The sequence below is a fragment of the Colletotrichum navitas genome (assembly GCF_030913465.1).
Source record: "Colletotrichum navitas strain CBS 125086 chromosome Unknown LY79scaffold_88, whole genome shotgun sequence".
Lineage (NCBI taxonomy): Eukaryota > Fungi > Ascomycota > Sordariomycetes > Glomerellales > Glomerellaceae > Colletotrichum > Colletotrichum navitas.
Window position 1 is genome coordinate 139556 of NW_026850634.1, and position 21957 is coordinate 161512.

At 56.4% G+C, this 21957-nt stretch overlaps 11 protein-coding genes across 11 annotated transcripts; 7 read left to right on the forward strand and 4 right to left on the reverse strand.

The window, feature by feature from the left end:
• Window positions 1-976: 976 nt before the first annotated feature.
• Window positions 977-2077, forward strand: LY79DRAFT_525381 (PX domain-containing protein; the record flags this gene model as incomplete). Its single annotated transcript, XM_060555717.1, has 1 exon — window positions 977-2077. The coding sequence occupies one exon, from the start codon at window positions 977-979 to the stop codon at window positions 2075-2077; it is 1101 nt and encodes a 366-aa protein (XP_060409269.1).
• Window positions 2078-2295: 218 nt separating this feature from the next.
• Window positions 2296-3209, reverse strand: LY79DRAFT_401022 (uncharacterized protein). Its single transcript, XM_060553023.1, has one exon. The coding sequence runs from the start codon at window positions 3057-3059 to the stop codon at window positions 2514-2516; it is 546 nt and encodes a 181-aa protein (XP_060409270.1). The 5' UTR covers window positions 3060-3209; the 3' UTR covers window positions 2296-2513.
• Window positions 3210-4248: 1039 nt separating this feature from the next.
• Window positions 4249-4843, forward strand: LY79DRAFT_401054 (uncharacterized protein). The gene has a single exon (XM_060553024.1). It carries the CDS (start codon window positions 4443-4445, stop codon window positions 4779-4781), a length of 339 nt encoding a protein of 112 aa, XP_060409271.1. The 5' UTR covers window positions 4249-4442; the 3' UTR covers window positions 4782-4843.
• A 90-nt stretch (window positions 4844-4933) lies between these two features.
• LY79DRAFT_401071 (uncharacterized protein) lies at window positions 4934-5522 on the forward strand. Its single transcript, XM_060553025.1, has one exon. It carries the CDS (start codon window positions 5087-5089, stop codon window positions 5435-5437), a length of 351 nt encoding a protein of 116 aa, XP_060409272.1. The 5' UTR covers window positions 4934-5086; the 3' UTR covers window positions 5438-5522.
• A 279-nt stretch (window positions 5523-5801) lies between these two features.
• LY79DRAFT_525398 (uncharacterized protein) lies at window positions 5802-8150 on the forward strand (the record flags this gene model as incomplete). The annotated part of the gene is made up of 3 exons (XM_060555718.1): window positions 5802-6714; window positions 7000-7189; window positions 7277-8150. The coding sequence occupies 3 exons, from the start codon at window positions 5802-5804 to the stop codon at window positions 8148-8150; spliced, it is 1977 nt and encodes a 658-aa protein (XP_060409273.1).
• Window positions 8151-9820: 1670 nt separating this feature from the next.
• On the forward strand, window positions 9821-11872 carry LY79DRAFT_583522 (amidase signature domain-containing protein; the record flags this gene model as incomplete). Its single annotated transcript, XM_060560328.1, has 2 exons — window positions 9821-11234; window positions 11337-11872. The coding sequence occupies 2 exons, from the start codon at window positions 9821-9823 to the stop codon at window positions 11870-11872; spliced, it is 1950 nt and encodes a 649-aa protein (XP_060409274.1).
• Window positions 11873-12795: 923 nt separating this feature from the next.
• On the reverse strand, window positions 12796-14667 carry LY79DRAFT_593821 (cytochrome P450; the record flags this gene model as incomplete). The annotated part of the gene is given in 7 exon segments (XM_060561609.1): window positions 12796-12952; window positions 13009-13243; window positions 13299-13581; window positions 13707-13760; window positions 13771-13915; window positions 13974-14527; window positions 14593-14667. The coding sequence occupies 7 exon segments, from the start codon at window positions 14665-14667 to the stop codon at window positions 12796-12798; spliced, it is 1503 nt and encodes a 500-aa protein (XP_060409275.1).
• A 642-nt stretch (window positions 14668-15309) lies between these two features.
• Window positions 15310-17219, forward strand: LY79DRAFT_525439 (hexose transporter; the record flags this gene model as incomplete). Its single annotated transcript, XM_060555729.1, has 10 exons — window positions 15310-15392; window positions 15452-15573; window positions 15617-15745; window positions 15792-15891; window positions 15922-15995; window positions 16031-16247; window positions 16371-16754; window positions 16810-16951; window positions 16983-17058; window positions 17107-17219. 10 exons carry the CDS (start codon window positions 15310-15312, stop codon window positions 17217-17219), a joined length of 1440 nt encoding a protein of 479 aa, XP_060409276.1.
• A 278-nt stretch (window positions 17220-17497) lies between these two features.
• LY79DRAFT_525342 (uncharacterized protein) lies at window positions 17498-18136 on the reverse strand (the record flags this gene model as incomplete). Its single annotated transcript, XM_060555714.1, has 1 exon — window positions 17498-18136. The coding sequence occupies one exon, from the start codon at window positions 18134-18136 to the stop codon at window positions 17498-17500; it is 639 nt and encodes a 212-aa protein (XP_060409277.1).
• Window positions 18137-18690: 554 nt separating this feature from the next.
• On the reverse strand, window positions 18691-19842 carry LY79DRAFT_401122 (uncharacterized protein). The gene is made up of 2 exons (XM_060553026.1): window positions 19436-19842; window positions 18691-19378 (listed from the first exon to the last, which is right to left on the reverse strand). The coding sequence occupies exons 1-2, from the start codon at window positions 19700-19702 to the stop codon at window positions 19034-19036; spliced, it is 612 nt and encodes a 203-aa protein (XP_060409278.1). The 5' UTR covers window positions 19703-19842; the 3' UTR covers window positions 18691-19033.
• A 360-nt stretch (window positions 19843-20202) lies between these two features.
• Window positions 20203-21085, forward strand: LY79DRAFT_525407 (short chain dehydrogenase; the record flags this gene model as incomplete). Its single annotated transcript, XM_060555721.1, has 2 exons — window positions 20203-20522; window positions 20605-21085. The coding sequence occupies 2 exons, from the start codon at window positions 20203-20205 to the stop codon at window positions 21083-21085; spliced, it is 801 nt and encodes a 266-aa protein (XP_060409279.1).
• Window positions 21086-21957: the final 872 nt, after the last annotated feature.

Genomic DNA, 21957 nt, shown 5'->3' on the forward strand with positions numbered 1-21957 from the left:
GGCGCGCGTGGGCTTCACCTCCCGTCGTCAGGCGTATGTTCCTGGTCCTGGTCCTGGAACTTGGCGCCCGAGAGAGGAGAGTCGTGACCCAGAAATGCGGTCATTCCCCTGCCGCAGACCCCCCCTAGTTAGTATCTTAGGGGTTCCACGCAGAAGCGCCAGAGGCGTTCGACAGCGCAAACCATCAGCGGAGGGCGTCCCTAACCGTCGTCCCTTGGGCTACCTACCGAAAAGAGGGGGAAAACAAAGCTTAAACTTTCTCCGTTCCTTGCCTACCTATTTCCCTCTCCTCTTTCTCGGAGACATACTCAGTGGAAGAGACGAGAGAGGATGACAGGGGACCTCAAAACAGGCACAAGCGGGCAGTGGACCAGACCTCTTCAAGACAGGCGTGGCCCCCGCCGTGGCTGCTTCTGGAACTGGAACAGTAGCTGCTGCACACCTTAGGTAGTGTACACTCACACCCGTCCATCCGCTGCGGGGACATAACCTGGAACCTGGGCCTGAACCTGACCGTTGAGGCGAACCAGAGACAAACGTCGGCACCCGACACCAAACGAGGCTTTGTTGCTCTCGAGAGGCCCTGACGCAAGCAACTGACCAACTTCATCATTCCACATAACAACACATGCACACACCAAAAACTCATTATTCAACCTGTGCGACGAACCCCCGTTCTTGCGGCCATCCCATTTGACGACAGATTCTCCGACTTCCTTTCAAAACATTGTCGGAACGCTTGACCAACGTCCACTTTCGAAACTGCCCGGCGTCACAGCCTCACGTCCTCTCGTCTCGTCCCATCGTCCTCTCTCTCACCACCCACGATCGACGAGGGGAGCTACAGCAATCCAACCACCAGGCTCATACGATCATACGCCCCTCGTCCAAACCTCCCGACCGACGCATCATCAATCCATCCTCCATTACCACCGACGAACACCCCAATTCCCGTCTCCTCGGCCACGCTTCCACCATGGCGCCCCCGGCCGAGATCTCCATCCCGTCGACCATCCTCTCGACCGGCGAATCCAAACCTTATACCCTCTACAACATCACCCTCCGTCTGCCCCTCAAGTCCTTCGTCGTCCAGAAGCGCTATTCCGACTTCGTCGCCCTCCACCAGACCCTCTCCTCCCTCGTCGAGTCACCGCCCCCGAAACCGCTTCCGGCCAAGTCCTGGTTCAAGTCGACCGTCTCCTCCCCTGACCTTACCGAGCAGCGCCGCCAGGGCCTCGAGGCCTACCTCCGTGCCATCGCCGAGTCGCCCGACCGCCGCTGGCGAGACACCACCGCCTGGCGCGCCTTCCTCAACCTCCCATCCACCGGCGTCGGAAGCACCTCCAACTCGGCCGCGAGCGCCCACGGCCTCATCACCAGCGGCCGCGCCGGCGCCGCCGACCCCACCACCTGGCTCGACCTCCACCGCGAGATGAAGACGTGCCTGCACGACGCCAGGAACCAGCTCGCCCGCCGCGATGGCGCCGTCGATAGCAACAACAGCACCGCCGCCGCCGAGGCCGGTGCCGCCGCCAAGCGGTCCCTCGTCAAGGCCGGTACCCTGGTCAACACCCTCACCGACGGTCTGCGCTCCATGCAGGAGGGCGGTCGCCTCGGCGACGGTGAGCTGCGGCGTAGGAGGGATCTCCTCTCGTCTGCGCGGGTCGAGCGCGAAGGGCTCGACAAGCTGAGCAACAGCATGGCGCAGGGCACCAGCCGCAGCGGCGGCGGGCGGGAAGGGTGGGCCTCGGCAGGAGACAAGGCCGCGCTGCTCGGTGGGAGCCGCAACGGCGGGGCGCGGACAGGGGGACGGGTCCTGGGCGCCCCGCTGCCGGAGAATGAGCGCACGCGGGAGCTGGACAACGGCGGCGTCGTGCAGCTACAGCGGCAGATGATGAGCGAGCAGGACGAGCAAGTCAACACGCTGGCAGCCATCGTGCGCCGGCAGAGGGAGGTGGGCTTGCGGATCAATGAAGAGGTGCAGGAGCAGACCAAGATGCTTGACAGGCTCAACGAGGACGCCGACCGCGTCGGCGGCAAGATTGACGTGGCCAAGAAGCGCGTCGACAAGTTCTGACTTGGCCGCGCGGCGGCGGCAGCGGCGGGGCCCGTCGCGCGGGCCGTTGTGGGCGCGCTGGAGGTTGTTGTTTGGTTTCTGCGGGTCGGTGGGTGGGTATTGGATGCTTTTGCGTGGTGTTTGGAGTTGGCTTCGCTTTTGCTCGCGCCGACTCATCGATGAAAAACGCGTGCCTTTTTTGCACTTTTACGAAAGGGAGGTTTTTTTCTTTTTTTTTTTTTTTTCTTGTTGTTTCCAACCTTTGTCATGCAATGGGGGGTAAATCATGGCGTACATACGTGCAGAGACGATTTTCGCATTTACACATCTCCTCCGCGGGAAATAGCCTACCCCCTTCCCCTGTTTGTCCCTCATCTAGTCGAGAGTGGAAAATACCAGTACGGATGCTGCGTTGACCGATATATAAGCATGCCTTTGGCATTCACGTCCTCCGGATTCATGCCGTGTCACACGATGAACATTTGTAGAGACAAAGCTCAGTCACTTTCTCGGCATCAGCCGCGACGATGGGTGGGGGGACTAATGTGTCACTTGCATTATAGTGCAGTAGCTTGTCGAGAGTTTGGGAGGGCCAACTTGGACGGCGGGCTTTCCAGACTGGACTTGGGTCGGGATGGAGGGGTGTATAGTACCTAGGCGACTTGGGTCTGGAGGCAATGCCATTGTCCATCTTGAGCCTCGAGCAAATAACATCTCGTCTTGTCTTCTGGCCCCTTCTCGATGGGCGTGCAAGGCAGCAGTTCAATAATCTCCAGTCCCAGCCACACCACGCCACGAGCTGACGCGTTCTTGACCTGTATTTGGAGTGCCTAGTATGGATGAATTTGACTATTCCTGACGTACGGAGTGGAGAGCTGCAATATGAACTGCGCACATACCAGCTGCAATAACGAGCTCGATGTTTTGAACAATTCAGCTTTGGGCGTCTGCTAGTCCTCGGAGCCGATTCCGTTAGCCCGACAAAGCAGTTCAAACAAGACATCAGTCTTACCGGGATTCCGGTCGAAGCAGTCGTGAAGAGATCATGATCGACAATTCGCCGGATTGCAACCGAGCCTAGTAGAGCGTGATGAGATTGATGTCCTTTCAAAACAACGGGTGTGCCCAGGTAGGTCGGGAAATAGGGAGGACGCGACACCGTTTTCGCGCCGGTCCGTCCCTCATGCACATGCAGACGGTTGCTTATGGGCGAACCCTTGCCGTTAATGGCAGGTATGGGTGCATGGAGGCAGGTGCTACCACACCGTGATTCCTCCCGTTTTCTGCATATCGGCAGAGAATTATGGTGAAGCCACAAGCGAGAGACTTGAAGATTCGGGCAAGGGCCTCTCGTGGAGCCGTCGCCAGTCCTTCGTTATGTCGCCGACTCACGACATCTCGCCGCTGTCCAGCGTTGGTTGAGCGAATGATCCGTTCGAGCCGTACGGGAGCCACAGACGTTGCCGGCCGGCAAAGCCAAAGAAACGTCTACTATGTAGTGTGGAACATGTACCGGCCACCCACTTAATGAGCTCTAATACGTCACATGGGCGCCGGGATGGGCACTAGGTGCAAGGGACTTCCCGCGGTTGCTGGGCAACGAAGCCGAGCCACCGTTTCGGGGGGAGGGTGTGACAACGTGTGACAACTGACATTGGGAAAATTGGACAATACCACAACGTTACAGTTGGCGCCTAACAAGGCCCCAGCCCATTGCGGAGGACGCAGCTGCTATGCTCGATAGTCGAGTTCCCATCAAATACCAAACCTAATCGACCAAGGGACTCCTAGTAGACTGGCCCTTGGTAGAAGGTCGACGGTGGCCTAATATTGCAACTCTCCGGGACGGGCGGAGGGCTGGTGGACACCACCACCCCCTCATCCGACACCCAAAGAGGATGCGTGCTGGCGCCGAAACCCTCCCGGGGAATACATAGTATAGCCTCGATGGCCGCGATTCGTCGTGGAGGCTGGCTCGGTGGACCTGGCCCCCCAGTGACTCGTAGTGATTGACCGCTCAAAGGGTGACAGGCGACTCGGCAAAAGAGCCTTGCATAGGCAGGGGATCGTGTGCAATATCTTGGGATTGGACGGTCTCGGGAGGGGAAGAGGTTCTCAGGACCCTGGAGACCGACCGGTGTTTGCCGTCTGTGTCTGCTCGTTGGAGCTGGGCGGGGGGGGGGGGGGGGGGGGGGGGGGGAGGGCTCGTGAGCTCAGCAACCGATGTTTGTTGTGGCGATCTTTTGGCGATGAGTGGGCGAAGGTTGCGTTGCTGGCGGTGAAGTCGTGTGTCGTCCATTGGTTGGACGACGCTCGTCTGATCTCAAGGCTGCCAGAGGAAAGGGCTTTGCGAGGCGCCTGTCAGTTATGGGGGTCGGAGGAGAAGATGAGAGGCAACGAACATGAAGATCGAGGCCATGACAGCCTCCGCCGCCGATCGAAAATGGTGGTGGCTGGGAGCTTGGCTATCCATACGGTTGGCTTTTTTTTTTTTTTTTTTTTTCCCTCTTTCTTTCAGGGTCTGATTCGTGCAGGGAAGATGCTCTCAGCCTACGAGGTCAGAGCTGGGATGGCAGGTATTCTGCTGACGTACGCAGCCTCGTTGTCGACCCACTATTTCAGTAACCGAGGGTTAGTGCATTCCTATGTACCTGCTTCAAGGTTCGGTACTAGCAAAGCAAACCGAAGCAAAGAAAGACGACAGACGGAGATAACAGAAACATAGACAATAGTGGAAATCGGAAGGTGGAAGCTCCTGAATTTGGTATAAGGGTTGTCTGTGTGTTTGCTCCTTCCTCCGCCCGCCTGCCTGTCAAGATGTCACCATCTGGTTGCCATCTTCGCTTAAAAAAGATCAGTGACTGTAAAGTGGGGCGCCGTCCACTGGGAGCCCTCGAGTCATCTACTCTCTCAGTGCTGTAACAGCCGCTAGCGCCCTGGTCTACTTCTTTCTGTGTCTAGACCTTCGCCTAGACCGGGCCGGGTGTGCTGTTGGTGCCGCGGCGGCGGCGGTGGTGGTGGTGGTCGCCCATGAGAAATTCCCAAAGTAAACACAAAAGAAATCCCGACCCCTTCTCGTCCTCGTCCTCGCCGTATTTTCTCTCAACACCACCACCATCACCTCCTCTTCCTCCGGCGCCGTGTTACCAGACAGCTGCATTCCCTCCAAACCCGCCGTTGCCTACTAGCTCACAGGGCAAATCTCACGACAACAAGTCAACTATTCCGTCTCGGTCCCTTCCCCCGCGTTCGGACCAATTAGAGCACCGGCAAAAAGGCGCAAAGGCCGAAGCGGAAGGACACCAAGTTCCGCCCAGGGACCCGAGCAATCAGCAAAGCCTCTCGATACCGCCTATCCTCCCTCACTCTTGCTCGCTTTGACGCCCAAGTCAGGTCCTTGCCCTGCTCTTTTTCCTGTGGTTTCCGGCGTTTGTTTGTTTCCTGCATTTGTTGCTTGTGAGTCTTTCCAGCCTTTCTGCTCTCCTCACCTTGCATTTTGACCCAATCTATGCTTCTCACCGTCACATGCCACCCGACCTCAGCCCCTCTATTGCTGGAAAATTTCTCATGGCTTTTGTGCAGACGCCTCACGACTTTACGACCGTCAATGGACCTCTCAAGATACCACTAGACTTTTGTTTTCTTCATTTGCCCCGAGACGGAGTCTCCAGTCAAGCCTCGAGGCTCCATCTAGGTCAACAAGTAGTGCCATCACCTCGCCACCAGGTGTTGAGGTCTACTCGACATGAGCGCCCCTCCTCCGCCCCCGCCCCATGGCGAGGCACCCAAGACCACCGCCGGGTCTCCCCCTCCCGGCGCTGGCTTGGGTGCCGGCAATTATGACATCTTTGTCATTCCCCAGCGCGACAAGGGCGGAGGCTTCATCTACTTGCCCTCTCTAGCCCCTAACGGTCCCAGCTTCGCTGCTGGCTTCGCATGCGCTCTCGTCCTCGTCGTCGTCTTCCAGAGCATGGCCCCGGCCTTTAGGGCATGGTGGGGGACCTACCAGGGCATGGGCAACATGGGCATGACCCTCCTCGTAATAGCCGTCGGCGTGGGAGCCTGGGCATGGGGAAAATCGCAAAGCCAGGGCTCTTCCTCGGGCAACGGCCACAATGCCAACTACCGCTCTGGTCCTGGTGGTTACGGTGCAGGTGCCAACTTCGGCGGCGGCTATGCAAACGCCGGCCCGCCGCCGCCTCCCCCGCCTCATGGCAACCAATATGCCGGCGCCCCTCCAAACTCCCCGCCGCCGAACCATGGGCCGGGAAACGGCGGTCCTAGACCACAATGGCAAGAACGACCGCAGCCTCCACCTTCTCAGGAACCTGAAACTGAACCTGACCCAGAGCCGGAACCGCGCAAGCCAGACCCTCCCCCGAAACCAAAGCCTGATCCGTCCAAGGGCGCCTGGGAGAAGGCCCGGGAGGAGACGAAGAAGCGCGAGCAGGAGCGCAAAGCGAAGGAGGAGGAAGAGCGCCGGAAAGCGGAAACGGCACGGAAGCTCAAGGAATTTCGCGAGAGAGAGGCTCGCGAACGTGCGAGGCGGGACAAAGAGGAACGAGAGAGAAGGGAGAAACTTGAGCAGGAGATCCGTGAGAAGGAGGATCTCAAACAGAAGCTTGAAAAAGAGCGTCAGGAGAAGGAGAAGCTGCAGCGTGAGAAGGAACTGGCCGAGCAGGAGGCCAGGGAGCGCGAGGCAAAGGCCGCCAAAGAAAAAGAAACCAAGGAGCGCGAAGAGGCGCGGAAGAAGGAGGCTGCCGAAGCCGCCGCCCGCAAAGCCCGCGTCGAAGCACAACTCGAGGCCTTTCGGAAAGCCAAGAAGGAGCGCGAAGAAGCGGAGAAGGCCAAGAAGGAGCGTGAGGAGGAGGCCGCCCGCAAGGCCAAGGAGGAAGCGGATCGCAAGGCCAAGGAAGAAGCGGATCGCAAGGCCAAGGAAGAAGCGGATCGTAAGGCCAAGGAAGAAGCGGTTCGGAAAGCCAAGGAAGCCGAGGCGACCGAGAAGGCTCGCAAGGGAAGTAGCTACGCATACTCGTCGGTCGGTGAGAAGACGTGTATGTGGCCCAATGGCCGTCCCCCTGTTTCTCCCACGACGACGGCCTCGACGCCGCCGAAACCACCTCCCTCTGCTTCGTCCGCTCCCCCAAGACCTCCTCCTTCAGCCAGCTCGGTGCCGCCCAGATCGGCGGCTTCTGCAGCTTCATCCTCCAATACAGCCAGGCCACCGCCACGCCCATCGGCACGAACAGTCGACGAAGATCAATACTCGTACCGGCCATACGACAAGCCGAAACACAAGCCCGCGTCCTCAGTCGGCTCCGAAACGTCATGGGCCCCGTCGGCCACCACAACAAGAACGACGCCACCGCCTAGCATGCGCGGGCCGTACACGACGAAAGATCCGGACAAGATTGTCATCAAGGCCGTCTACCTGTTCATGAACCAGTTTGCCAAGACGCCGGCCAGTCAGCTCGTGTCAGGGTTCGGTACAGTAACGGACGGCCTCATCCTGCGAATCACGACGGAAGGCCTCTTCATCGACGACGACGTCCGCGGCGTCCCGCAGCGCGAGTGGGACGTTAAAGCCTGGACGCTAAAGCTGGTCGAGGTATGGTGCCCCCCGCACTGCTTGAATTCCAATACTACTCCTGCTCCTGCCCCTGCGACTTCTGCGAATCACCACCATACGAATTTGTTTCAAAAAATGGCGAATCAGCGAGCCCGTACGGCGGACAGAGGTGCTACGAAGCCGCTCACGGGCGATGAAGCCGATGCCTACCTGTCCGAAATGTTGCGTGCTTGCAAGAGTTGTTGCCATCTTGGCTTGTGCGACACGAGGTTCAAAGATACTAACGTGGCATCGCCAACCGGACAGACCGGGGAGTGGAAGAACAAGAGCCTGCATGTTCTGCGCGCGACGATTCGCGATCAGGAGGGCAAGCGGTACATGTTCGTATTGGACGAGGAAGAAGCCTGGAAGATGGCCGTGGGCGTGCAGCGGTTGCGCAAGGGCACCCAGGTACGCTCGCTAAGTGTTAGCGGAATGAGTGCCTCTGACGCCCGGGGTACGCTCGAGACTCTGGGCTGGTCATGAGATGCGTGTGCTGCCGACGGTTGAAGGCAGCTTTCGATTCGGATCAATGCCAATTTCCGGACGGCTGGATGGGCTGCCTTTGTCGATACAATAATGTTGTGGCTGGGAGATTTCGGTGATGGAACATGGGACGAGGAGACTAGGCGTCCTTCTTATATACGGCGCCCTCAAAGGCTCAAGGGGACGTGCCAACTTGAGCTGGCATTTAACTTTCATGGAATTCGGTTGCATAGCAGAGCGAAGGGCGGTTGCATTCCAGGAAGCAAAAGCTGGGATGAAAAACATTGGTCAACAAAACGATTTCATGTAGCATCAATGAATGGATGGCCCAGCTGGGTACCTCCACCTCGCGAACGAACCACCGATTTGCACGCATAAAGCCTCTCTCGACGGAGTTGGCGGTGTGAAGGGGTTGAGTTCGGATAATGACGATACGGTTTCAACACTCTGCCTATTGTATTCTTGTTTATGAGCGAATGTCCCTCCACGACATCAAGGCTGTTGACGAGGCGGCAACGGTTTGTTGAGCCATCGACGGAGCTGTTCTGGTGCAGTTGCCAACAAAGGGGGCCATTTATTCCCTGTCGGGACTCCTTGTGACTGGGGGGTCGAGCTGGGTGGCCTAAGTGACAGCTGTCATACATGGTGACGCGAGCGAAGGGTTTGCTTGGGTATGACAATCAAGATCATTGACGACGCACTATGCCCGTCTTGTCGTCCGCACATTCCACGCGCCTGTTTGTCTACGTCACGTTAACAAGCGGGCTATGAGCGTCGGGTTCCCACTTTCTCATCTTGAATATGGTAGCGAGTGGCCCCGTCAAGTATTTCACTGGATATTCTTTCAACGATCGGCGAGAAGGAGGGGGCTGGGGCCTCCGGCGCGGCGGTGACGAACTCCGTCCTGCAAGCTGCATGTCCCGCATATTATTGATATCGGCTCTCTCCAGATTTGGAGAAAACAAGTACCCGCCTTGCTGTCGCTGCCGTCACTGCTGCCGCTGCCTATATGACAACGAGCCTATTCGATGCAAGAGGGCACAGTGTGCAACACCGTTGAGCTGCTATCCATGGTCAAGCCAAGAGGCATTTCGAGGCCGTGAGCTTATCTCTATTCCAGTTCAGTGCAGAAGTCCGGCCGGGTCTGACGGACTTTGCCCACCCGCCGGAGAGAGAGACAGAGTCCCCGATGACGTGTAGAGAACCGTCTCGTCGGGAATCCCGGGACATTTTAGCTCAGACGTCTCCGGGTGGTGCGTACAATGACAGATGTGGTTTACCGAGGCTTCCTCGTGGCAACGAGGCTGTTGAGATGCTCGCCAGCGGGTGACGAATCGGGCCTGTTGCTTCTAGGTGCCTTCGAATTGTGCCGCCCCGGGTCGGGACGGGCCAAGACCATCCTATCAGCTTGTCTGATCACTCCTTTCTCTCAGATGTCCTGTTTCTTAGCAATCAATCCCAGTCAAGCCCAAACACAGAGATAGCCTGAACTGGGCGAAGAAAAGAAAGCCCCCCTGCTTGGCCATCCTACACCCATTCTGTATATGCGTAACAAGCTGACGCCCGCCATACTGCCATCTATAAAGAATGTCGCAGCCACGACGTCTCTTACCTCGCCCAGCCAGGGACCGGTGCAAGACTGAAGCCTCGTTTCCTTCACGCTTCTCATAATGAAGGTCTTCGCTCTCCTAGGCCTTGTCGGCCTTGCCGTCGCCGATCTCATCCAGACCGGGGCGTCACTGAAGCTCGATGACGTGCATTACTTTATCTCCCCTTTCTCCCAAGGCAAGCCCTCCAACCGCTCCGTTAATATCGAGTCCCTCCCTCGTGCCTTCGGCTTCACCCCCGTCACCGTCGTCTCCAACCCCGTCCCCAAAGATGGCCTCGCTTCTCTGTTCTCCAACTGGACCGCCAAGGACGACGTCTGGCAGCCCGCCTTCCTGAGCGTCATCTTCCTCGCAGGTGTCGAGGGCCCTTGCATGACGAAGACCAGCTACGAAGGCAGCAACAAGACGCAGTCCGTCGTCATCCCCCTCTCCGCGGGGCGCAGCATCCCTTCCGGCCCGTACTTCCTCGACACTTACACCGGCGACGTTTACCAGGCCTTCCGCCTGTACGACGACTTCGCCGGGGCCTTCTCGGAGTCTCTCCTCCAGACGCCCGAGGGCACGTTCCAGACCCTCTCCGCGCAGGTGCCCTCCACGGCGTCCTTAACCATCGGCGTCCCCTCCCGCCTCTACTTCACGCCCACGGCCGAGAAGCCCCTGGCCGGCGTCCGCGTCGGCGTCAAGGACATCTACGCCCTCGCTGGCGTCCGCCGCTCCAACGGCAACAGGGCCTGGTACTCCCTCTACCCGCCCGCCGGGGCTACCGGCCCCGCCATCCAGAACCTCATAGACGCGGGCGCCATCATCGTTGGGTACCAGAAGCCGTCGCAGTTCGCCAACGGGGAGATGGCCACGGCCGACTGGGTCGATTACCACGCTCCCTTCAACCCGCGCGGTGACGGGTACAACGACCCGTCGAGCTCCTCCTCGGGCGCCGGCGCGTCCATCGCGTCCTACGACTGGCTCGACATCGCCGTGGGAAGCGACACGGGGGGCTCCATCCGCGGGCCGGCCGCCATCCAGGGCCTGTTCGGCAACCGCCCCTCGTGCGGCCTCGTCAGCCTGGAGGGGGTCATGCCGCTGTCCCCCGCGCTGGACACCGCCGGCTTTCTGACTAGGAACCCGTACCTGTGGGACGAGGCGAACAAGGCGCTGTACAGGGGCAAGTACACGTCGCTGGCAGGCGTGGAGGTCAAGTATCCCAAGACGCTGTACACGCTCGGCTTCGCGGAATTGGACGATATCCCTGCTGCGCAGGTGCCCGCAGCGCAGATGCTGAACAAGTTCGCGAGCGACCTTGCTGGGTTTCTCGGGACGAACGTGACGAACTTCAACCTGACCTCATCGTGGGCCTCTTCCGCCCCGGCGGAAGTCAGGAACCAGACCCTGCCGGATATGCTGGGCCTTACATACGCGACGCTCATCACCAAGGAGCAGACGGCCCTCGTCCGCGACCCCTTTTACGCCGACTACGCTGGTACGTCCATAGACACACACATATACACACATATACACACATACACATACCTGCCTTCTCCATCCTTTCCCCATCACTGCCGCAGTTACTAAGTCCACACAGCCGCCCACGACGGCCGCCTCCCCTTCGTGAACCCTGTTCCGCTTGCCCGCTGGGCCTGGGGAGACACCCAGCCCGCCACGGCTCTCGCCGAGGCAAAGGCCAACAAGACGCTGTTTGCGGACTGGTTCAACACTCGCGTTCTCCCACTCGCCTCCGACGACGCCTCATCGACGTGCTCCTCCGGCATCCTGCTGTACGTCGGCAGCGCCGGCATCGCGAACCCGCGGAACCAGTATCCTCCCAGCGCGCCGGGCACGCCGCCGCTCGGCTTCTCCAGCGGGCGGCTGAGCATCTTCAGCGGCGCGCCGGACCACGTCTTCCCGCTGGGCGAGGTGGGCAGCGTCAGCATCGTGACGAACCACACCGAGGTGCTGCCGGTGACGGTGGACGTGATGGCGGCGCGGGGGTGCGACGGGCTCCTCGTGCGGCTGGCGCAGGACCTGGTCGCGGCCGGCCTGTTGAAGGTCCCCAAGGCCGGGGGCACGCTGACAGGCGGCGAGATCCTCATGAGGAGGGATGTGCACGACTGGTTTTGAGAGGGGGGGTTCATTAGACGCATTTGAGGAGACAGTGATACAACTTTTAATGGTAATCTTAAATGACGAATAAGTTTGGCTTTTTCTTCCCTTGGCTGATGACACTCGCCACAACGTGCTTCGAATCACCTGACCTGTTCCGAGAAGTTACAATGGCGAGGATGAACTAAAATCTCATTCGAAGTCGTTAATCGTTTATTACAGCGAGGCCACACCTCGGCTAGCAAGATCGATTCACCGAAATCGTCTGATCCGTCACTTGCTTAAGATCAGACGTCCAAACCAGTGCCAAGTCGAGGACCCCTCGCCCGCCCAAGGACGAAAATAAGCGAGAGAGATGCATGATGCATCAGCAACTTGGTGAGATTTGATCCGGTTTATGTTGTTTTCTATTCATCAGGATGAAGTATTTGGAATAACCCAGGCTATTAAGGAAACAGTGTACCTTGGAGCTGTACTTCTTGACCTGGGCCCTTTGTCTTATCCTAGCTCGTTACGGCAAAAGTAGAGTAGTTGACCGTATCTGCGCTCAGAACTCCCTCCTTTACAGGCCCAACTGTAGGTTTCGTCGCCACGTAGACCCGAGACGCGATCTTGTTAGTAGTCCCTAGGCATCGCTGCGTTCGATTTCTGGCTTCGTCTCTCAGTCTTGTACCGGTGCTGCCGGTGATCACTCCGCTCCGTGCCCAACACGAGTATAATGATCACAGTGAGATTGTGTACAGGCTGCAGGCAACAAAATCCAACCGTAGAGTTCCTGGTGATAGATCTGGCATATTACCTCTCCGAGTCGATGTCTGCAAAGGGGTGGAGCGTCCATTGTCTTACAAAAACCTTGGCGGTTCCTAGTCACGGCTGAGCTGACCATATCATACGGTTCCATCGTGGCTAACCTGTTATACCCAGTCGGGAGGCATAACATACTAAGACACCATGCTTTCTGCAGCAGTGTACTTTCCGAGCTCTTTCAAAGCATTCTCGTACTCTCTTTGGATTACTGTGGCGTGCTTCGAAGACCGGGGTATGATTGAGCAAGGGAACGGCAACGGGCTCGAGTTGAAGCCGTCTGAGTAAGCAAAACTGTGTGGAAGACTCTCAGCCCCCGTACCAGTGAGAAAAGAACCGAGAATACTCACATGTCGACGTCAATGTCTCTGCCCTTGTCGTCCTTGGCGGCGCCGACCGCGAACCCCCAAAGGATCCTCGCGATATTGAGCGCGACCGACGCGGACCCGAGGTGCATGCCTGGGCAGATGCGGCGGCCCCAGCCAAAGGCGCTATGGCCGAACGCGCCGGGATATTCTCTGCGCTCCGTGAACCGTTCAGGCCTGAATTCGTGGGGTTCCGGGAAGTCCGCCTCGTTGAGATGTACTACGGATCGCGGGTCAGGAGACAGCCCCGGCCGGCTCGATCGGTTGAAACTTACTGCTCCACAGAGGCGCGATGATGGTGCTCCCCTTCGGTATGAACATGCCCCTGTACGTGTGATCCGCCGTGCTTGCGTGAGGAGTGCCTCCGAGCACGGCAACCGGCCTCCAGCGTAGAGTCTCCGACGCTATGGCTTCGACGTACTTGAGTCTTTCCAAGTCTGCGAAATCCGGCAGTCGCCCACTGCCGACGACCCTGTCAAGTTCTTCTTGGGCTTTTGGTATGAATTGCGGACCGAACTTGGCGCACGCCAAAAGGAAGCTGGCCAGGGACCCAGCCGACTTGAGAATATGGCGTTAGCAACTTGCTGCCTTCAAGGTGAAATCCCAGCGCCCTTTTCTTACCGTCTCAACACCCGCCCCGAACGGCGATCCTGCCGTGTAAGCAATCTCTAGATCCGACATACCGAGACTTGCCTGCTCCTGTAAGAGGTGCCTCGCAAAGCAAGCCGGCGCCACGCCTTTTGCGACCTTGGCTCGAACTTCTTCCATGAGCTCCGTGTAGAGCTGGACGTCTTTTTGTCTTTGTTTCAAGACTTCGGCCTTCCACGGGGCCAGAAAGCTCGGGACGTACTTGAGCACCGGGAACCGTTCAACCGCAAACTTTCCTGGGATGCTACGAAGGGTCGGTGTTTAATAATGCTTCTGTGTTCTCCAGCTGGGGAATGACATACTTGACTGCGGTCAGACGACCCATGGACTCGGCATTTCGCTGGACGACGATGTCGGTCGAAACGTCCTCGACCCTCCTGCCGTACGCCACCGTCACGATGACGGACGCCGCGTATCGCTCGAGATGCTTCCTGAAATCTCCGGGTTGCGCGAGAAGCTCGTGCATGAGGACCTTGGACTCGAGGCTCTGAATCGGCCGATACGTCTCGCTCTGCCTCTGCATGAAGCCGCTGTGAAGGAGCTTGCGCCAGCGTCTCCAGAACGGCGAGTAAGGGGCCATGAGGCCCCTCTTGCCGCCGGACAAGAGTTCGCCCCCCATTATGAAGCGCGGGCGAGATGAGAATATGGCCCCTTTCTTCTCAAGGAGATCCCAAGCTGCCTGGGCAGACCCCAAGACGATCGTTGGTGTCGGCCCCATCTGGAGATACACGACATCGCCGAACTCCCTGCCCAGCTCTTGGAACCAGAGCCACGGCTTATTTATGCCGGTCCTGATGGCTTTGGGCCCTGGTGGTAGCTGAGAGCGATGGGAGTGTAGCTTCCATTTCTGTTGCAACTGGTTAGAAGAGGAGGTCAGTCATCACTCAGTGCGTACGGTTGAGGCTTGGCAGACGACCGTACCGTGGGCAACGTCAAGACAAGGTAACCCAGACCGACCACCGCAGCCAAATACGAGAAAACGTCGAAAGTCGTCATAATCTCGCTATGTAGAAGGCAATCAATGATCAGAGTCTCCCGTACGAGGGGGTATCAGAACGTTATTCTTTCCGGCGGCCAACCTCGGCAAAACTCACACAGATGAAGGTAGATTGAATCAACAGAAAAGATATAGTTATTGCGTCTGCTGGAAACCCAGAATCACCGAGGTCGACAGCATAGTTAGCGTTCCGACTTGACGGTCTGACAATTGCCGACCTTGGCGGCAACAGCCCATTGAGCCACCCCCGCCGTGATATGGTCATTCGCGAAGGTGTAACTGGGCCATTGAGAATCCCCCACGGCCAGTAGTCCCCAATGAGACAAGGCAACATCGGACCTGACAGGCCCATAACCCCGCAACGGAGCCTGACGTGGGTTACGCGGGGGAGGAGATGCAGGCTCCGCTGTGTTCCAGGATCCCCCACACGACCCGTTGGCTGGCACGGGACCTACGCGGGTAATCATACCCTGACTTCGGGTAGCACCATCGCGGCAGTTGTTAATGGATGCTGGGAAAGACAAGACGAAGAGATACATATTGTACGAGATCCAGTTCATGTGACGGCCGTGCTTGGAGCACAACTCTAAATTGGCTTTGACTTGTTGCTTGTTGGTCTTTCGAGATACGATCGCGCGGCCATGAAACCAAATACCTCGGGCTGGCTTAGCAAGCCATTCTTGACAGCAATCCTACTTGGCACAGGCGGGTTTTTGTACGGATAGTAAGTGAGGGTTCCCCCCTCCTAGTTTATCTGGCAGGCGTTCTCATATCTGATTCCAGCGACTCAGGGATAATAACTCCCAGCTTGGCACTCAAGTCGTTCTTGGTGTACTTTGGTAACCCCAGTGCTCCTTTGAGAGGGTCCATTGTTTCTGTGTACCAGGCCGGAGGTACATCTCTGTGTTTCCCACCGATGCTCTCAAAAGACTAATTACCAGACCCCAGCTTGGCTGGGTAGTGCCTCTGTTGGTATCACCAGCGACAGATTTGGCCGGAGGAGGGCCATTGCTTTCGGCTGTATATGGGGTGTCATTGGCGGGGCGATGATGGCTGGCGCTGCCCACGTCGCTATGCGTGAGTAGTCGAATCTTGTAAAATGTCTATACTGACGTCGTTCCAGTCATTACGGGTCGTCTCCTGGTGGGATTCGCTGTTGGGACAATAACTGGCGTAGCTCCAGTGTTCGGGGCAGAAATTGCAAAGGTAAGCCTGCGTTGTTAGTGTCCGTCGATCTCGCGCGCCAGTTGAAGTCTGACAAGCCTCGAGACACACGAGCGAGCCCGAATCACGGCTGTCAACCAGATGAGTAATAAGTCGCATCTCTGTTAAACTTGGTCAAGTTCTGATACGTATGAATAGTGGTTGCTTGGGGTTTCTTTGTCGCATTATGGACTGGAGTGGGTGAGGGCAAGTGGCACAATCCAAACCAATGGCGACTGGGGTTTGCGATACAAAGCCTCCCGGCTCTCCTCCTAGGAATCGGTGTTCTCTTCGTCGACGAGTCACCCAGATGGTTGTGCCTTAAGGGTCGTTACGAAGAGGCTGAAAAAGCGTTTCGCAACTATCATTACGACGGGTCTAACGACGACTGGTGCCGCAACGAGTTCACTATCATCCAAATCAACATTGCAGAGGAGCAGCAAGCTCAAAGCCGGCTATCCTGGGGCGACTTGCTTAGGATCTCTGCTTTCCGAAGAAGACTCTTCGTCGGAACCTTTGTATGGGGTGCGGCTATGCTATCAGGCATATCGTTCGTGCAGTACTACCAGACGGCCATCTACGCCACGTTGCAATTCAGCCAAGACCAGCAACTCCTGGTTAGCGGCCTGTACGGGTCGGTAGGCCCCGTAGCGTGCTTACTTTTCCTGTTTTTCGTCGACCGTGTCGGCCGCAAGAAAATCCTGGTCATCAGCTCATCGCTTTTGTCGGTCAGCTATTTGATCATAACGATCTTGGCTGCGGTATATCCCGCGAGACCCGGGTTTCCCACAAACGATGCAGCCCAGCGTGGTCTAATTGCCTGCATATTTGCTGTTTCAGCAAATTACTCTGCTCTCTTGGGACCTATGACCTGGATTATTCCGTACGTCTGCTTGTTTGAGCAGGGGATTTGGGGATCTGTTCTGACTTCCTTGTAGGCCAGAAGTCTTCACGACCGAGTTACGAGCCAAAGCGAACGCCATCGTCCAGGTCATCCATTACTCCATCAGCTTGATCATAACTCAGTGCTCTCCTATTGCGCTTGCTGATGTGGGCTGGAAGTACTACGTAGGCAATGCGGTGCGCTCTTGTGGAACCCAAGCTAACTCAGTGTCCCCAGATCCTCTTCATCTTAACCAACGCTCTTTGCGCTGTCATCTTTGCGATATTCTATCCCGAGACTAGAGGTAAACTTTATCACCAAGCCCCTGTGGAACAACTCTAACGTTTCGTAGGTAAATCGTTGGAGGAAATTGACGAGATCTTTGGGGACGTCAAGGTTGTTCACAATGCCGACTTGGGAGAAAAGGTCGGCGTTCAGGAAGTGGAATTCCGCCAAAGGAAGTAACTGATGAACCCAAGATGATCAAAGAAGTCTGGATACTTCTCCAAGTTCATGTGTTCTTTTGTCTCAACATATCAACTCTAGTAACCTCTATCTGGTTGAAGTCCTGAGCGGGGGACCAACATGCTGCTACCAGACCCGTATACAAGATAACATTCATCTCACCAATATAATGTTAGACAAGTACCCTATTACATGTTTCCTTCATAGCCCCCAGCGTACTTTCTCTTACAACAAGCCATTGAAGGAAATTTTGCGCCCAGAGAAACCAGGAAATCAGCTCAAGCATGCTGGTTCTTCGTCTCCCTTACGGAAACGTACGGTGGTGGCTGAACCGAGCTAGCTGCCTCCTCGTCTAGAGCGTCTTCGGTCACCGCCGTCGCCGGTCTCGCCTCTGTCCGTCTTGTCGCGTTGGATCTCGTCACGATCCGGATTCTGTGCCGCTCTGCGATAACAACAAAGAGCGCTGTCAGGAATAACCATATATTCAGAATAGTCAGGACCATCCAGATGGCGCATACGTTTCTGACGAGCTTCGGCCAAGTGTGTAGCCGCACAATGTCGATGCCGGTAAATCCAAAGGTTTGCAAGACTATCCATAGAACAAAGTATGCGAAAACCGTTACGCCGATGCTGATCGGTGGGAGGCCAATGCAGTTATGTAGGACGAAGCCGAGGAGCATGCTGTTTTGTGCGATGCCCACAAGGATGGCGAGACATACGATGACGCTTTGATTGGAGTCATTGGGCCGCACCATGCTGTAAATCGCCGTCAGGAGTACAGAGGCGGTGATGGACAAGATTACAACCGCTGACACGATCCTCGGTGCCGAGTGGTAGAGGCTCGTTGTTTTGTTCGTTCGTCGTGGAATCACCGGATCTGGCCCATACCAGGCGTATGGAACGGATTGACGCGGCATTGTAGCGTGGTGAAAGATTGATCGGAAAACACGATGTGCCAGCGAACTCCCATGGCGGACGATTGCATTTATGAGTAAATGCTGAGTCTGGCCGATCAGGCCACAAATCCCGCTATCACAAGCGGGCAGAGGACTTTTAAGTCACTCCCTCGATGACGAAAATATCTCTCATCATGACCGAACAGGCGCTTCGAGAGTTTCTCGTGATGAGAGAAACTTCGGTGGCGTCATTGGGAGCAGTCACTGTTTGTTACCTTGATAGTGGCCGATGAATGCACCACGACCGGGTTTCCTCAACAATCTGCCATGTGCATTATCCATTGGGACCAAGGAGAGCTAATGAGAATGGTTTTTTTTTTACCAGAATCGCGACTCAGGCCAGAAAACAAAGTGAAGTTTCGATTCGATGGCTGCCTGAGAAATATCGGACGAGTTCAGAAGGCGGTGGCAGACAGGGGTTGCTTCAGATAATCCAAACAGCTGGGGTTGTGGCAAGCTTCGACCGCCCAACCATATTGCGTGGTAGGCTAGGTTCTGGTAATTATACGACAAGACAGCTCTCTACAACTTTTCAAGGGATCGTCTGCGATGACTTGGTAACATACATGAAGGCGGGTGCCCTGATGGGGACAGATTTATGTCTGGACGATGTGGTCGGACGATGCCCAGACAAACAAAACCCTGCTCAATCAAGACGGGAACAGCGCGAATTCTCGCCAACATTTCTCTAATCGCCGAACGCTTCTCAAATCCTCCCACAACGTTCCCCTCAGCTGTGCATTTTCAGACACAGAACGATGCGCAGATATACCCTTTGGAACAGCTTCTATTGAATGCCTCTTATGCATCAAGTCATCAACCCGTGCGACCCTGGGAGGGACCGCCATGGCTACGTTCTCACCAAGTCATCAAGTCATCAAGTCCGTATGTCCACCCGCAGCGACCCGAAACCCGCGCTCCATCATCCCGCCTTTGTGTGTGTGTGTGTGGGTGTTCGCCGACATGCCTCCGGACCCAGCGCCCAGCTCCGCGCCAACGGAAACACCAAAGGCTTGAGTGTACAAGCAGAATACGTGCGTATTCGTCCACGGCATCGAGGCTCCCCCTCTCGGTTTGTGCCATACATGCCCCGCAGGCAACTCGTTCTTTCGCGGGAGTTGACGCGACAATGCAGCATCGACGATGCAAGGCCTTGACTAATGCGCGCGTTACAGGGTCTGGGGTGGTTGGTAGTGGACTCAACTGTGGGGGGTTAGCTGAGCTCTTGGCCATAGGCGTGGTGTTACCGGTGCACTGTACTGATTGGACGCTATGCCCAGCAGGCCTAGATCTGTATGCCAAGTTTGCGACTGAACCACTACTTCGCAAGAGGCAACACCAAGTCCGTTTGTACTCATTCACAACCAGAGAAGGCGATATGCCACATATTTCAATCATTGATGCATCACCCCCGCTGGCAAATCCGTCGGTGCGCTCGGCCTGCAGGTCGGAAAGGTTGCGCCAAGTGAGCTCGAGATGCGATTGCTGACTTGTCAAAGCTGCAGCCGCATGTTCACCGGTGGGCATTACTCAGGTACTTGTCGTCCACACGTAGGTACCTACGACCCATCCGGGTCCCAGTTATCTAGATCCACCAGACTGGCGGGCACACGAAAAAGACATGGGCTCATCCAGGGTTACACGGCCTCTCTCTCTCTCTCCCACGGCTCGACAAACCCCGGTTGAATCGCGTGTTAATCGCCTCTGGATGAGTGATGGCCCATCCATGTTGAGCTCCGCCGTCTAATAGTAGTGTACATAGACCGTGTGAGCCTGTCAATGACATCAGCGGGGGTCTGGGATGCCGTCACGGCCGGCCAGATTCCCAAGCTACCCCTCCATCATCCCACTTACTGACCCCGCCAGCACCCTCTGCGACCTGCTATCTAAGAAGAGCGTTTCCCGCAGATCTTCTTCCTCTTTTTTCCATCTTCTCTTTTCTAATATTCACATTCCAAAGAAAAAAAAGGTTTTATACCCATTGTACTCTTTTATCCAAAAACGCAAATCACATCAACACCGCCATCATGCCCCAAGGAATTCCCACCGCCTCCCGTCTTCTGGACCTCTTCAGCCTCAAGGGCAAGGTCGTCGTCGTCACCGGCGCTTCCGGCCCCCGTGGCATGGGTATCGAGGCCGCTCGCGGCTGTGCCGAGATGGGCGCCGACCTGGCCCTCACCTACTCCTCCCGCAAGGAGGGTGCCGAGAAGAACGCCGCCGAGCTCGAGAAGGAGTACGGCGTCAAGGTCAAGATCTACAAGCTCAACGTGAGCGACTACGACAACGTCGAGGCGACCACCAAGCAGATCATCTCGGACTTTGGAAAGATCGATGCCTTCATCGCCAAGTAAGTCCCCCCCACTTCCGGCTCACGGCCTCGGCCCAAAGGGAATCATCTCAAACGTGTTGCTAACGACGCCCTCCACTAGTGCCGGTGCCACTGCCGACAGCGGAGTCATCGACGGCTCCAAGGAGGCCTGGGACCACGTCATCCAGATCGACCTCAACGGCACCGCCTACTGCGCCAAGGCCGTTGGTGCCCACTTCCGTGAGCGCGGCACCGGCTCCTTCGTCATCACCGCCTCCATGTCCGGCCACATCGCCAACTACCCCCAGGAGCAGACCTCCTACAACGTCGCAAAGGCCGGCTGCATTCACATGGCGCGCTCGCTCGCCAACGAGTGGCGCGACTTTGCCCGCGTCAACTCCATCTCTCCCGGCTACATCGACACCGGCCTGTCCGACTTCGTCGCCCAGGAGACTCAGGAGCTGTGGAAGAGCATGATCCCAATGGGCCGCAACGGTGACGCCAAGGAGCTCAAGGGTGCCTACGTGTACCTCGTCTCCGACGCCAGCACCTACACCACCGGTGCCGACATCGTCATCGACGGTGGCTACACCTGCCGGTAAATGCTTCCAGTCTTTTTTAGTTGTGTTTAAGCGGAGCAACAGGACATGAATACAGGGCACGAGAAGGCTCTGGACATGACGTTATGACTAGCTGGATGAATAATAGACAAAAAAGTAAAAGCTACAACAATGTGCTCTTCACCCAGACTCACGGTTCAAAATGATGATGCATACATGATGACACGCCACAACTTCGTAGCAAAGTCACAAAAAGTCTTAGGTAGCCACAAGCGGTTGGCTAGTGTGTACTCACTATCGACACACTCCGCATTGCGGGTTCTCGCAACTTCTCAATCTACCCCCTCCCCCAGTTTTAACTCCATACATGCAGTTGAGACTGAACTATCTGTGACAAACCGCAGCGTCTGTTTAAGAGAATGTAAAGTATTTGTCCTATCTAGAATCTACATAGGAAACGAGATCGGGTTGGAATACCCCTTCTAAGTGGGTCATGCCGTTTAGTGAGCCACATCTGCGGCGTTCACCACTGGTACTAGCCACACGAAGCTATCCCGGTTTAACGACACTCTCACTAACGCTGAATCTTTTCAAAGCCTTATCTGTCGGCTTGCATCATTATTATAGTTGATATACAGTCAGAACTTATAAAATATTGTCCCTGCAGATTTGGTCTTTGGGCTACGACCTATAATGCTATAATTCTAATAGGTTAATATTTATATAAATAATAGACATTTATGGCTCTATAGGCATGTGGTTAACCCCTTGGTTGCTTCTAGTGTCTAGATACATCCAGGCACATATCCACCTAGGAAAAGACTGTCAGGTGCCAGAGGTAGGGGGGACCAGGGGACCACCAGCTATAGGGCCACAACTAGGAAAACTATTATCCAAGGGTTACACAAAAGCAG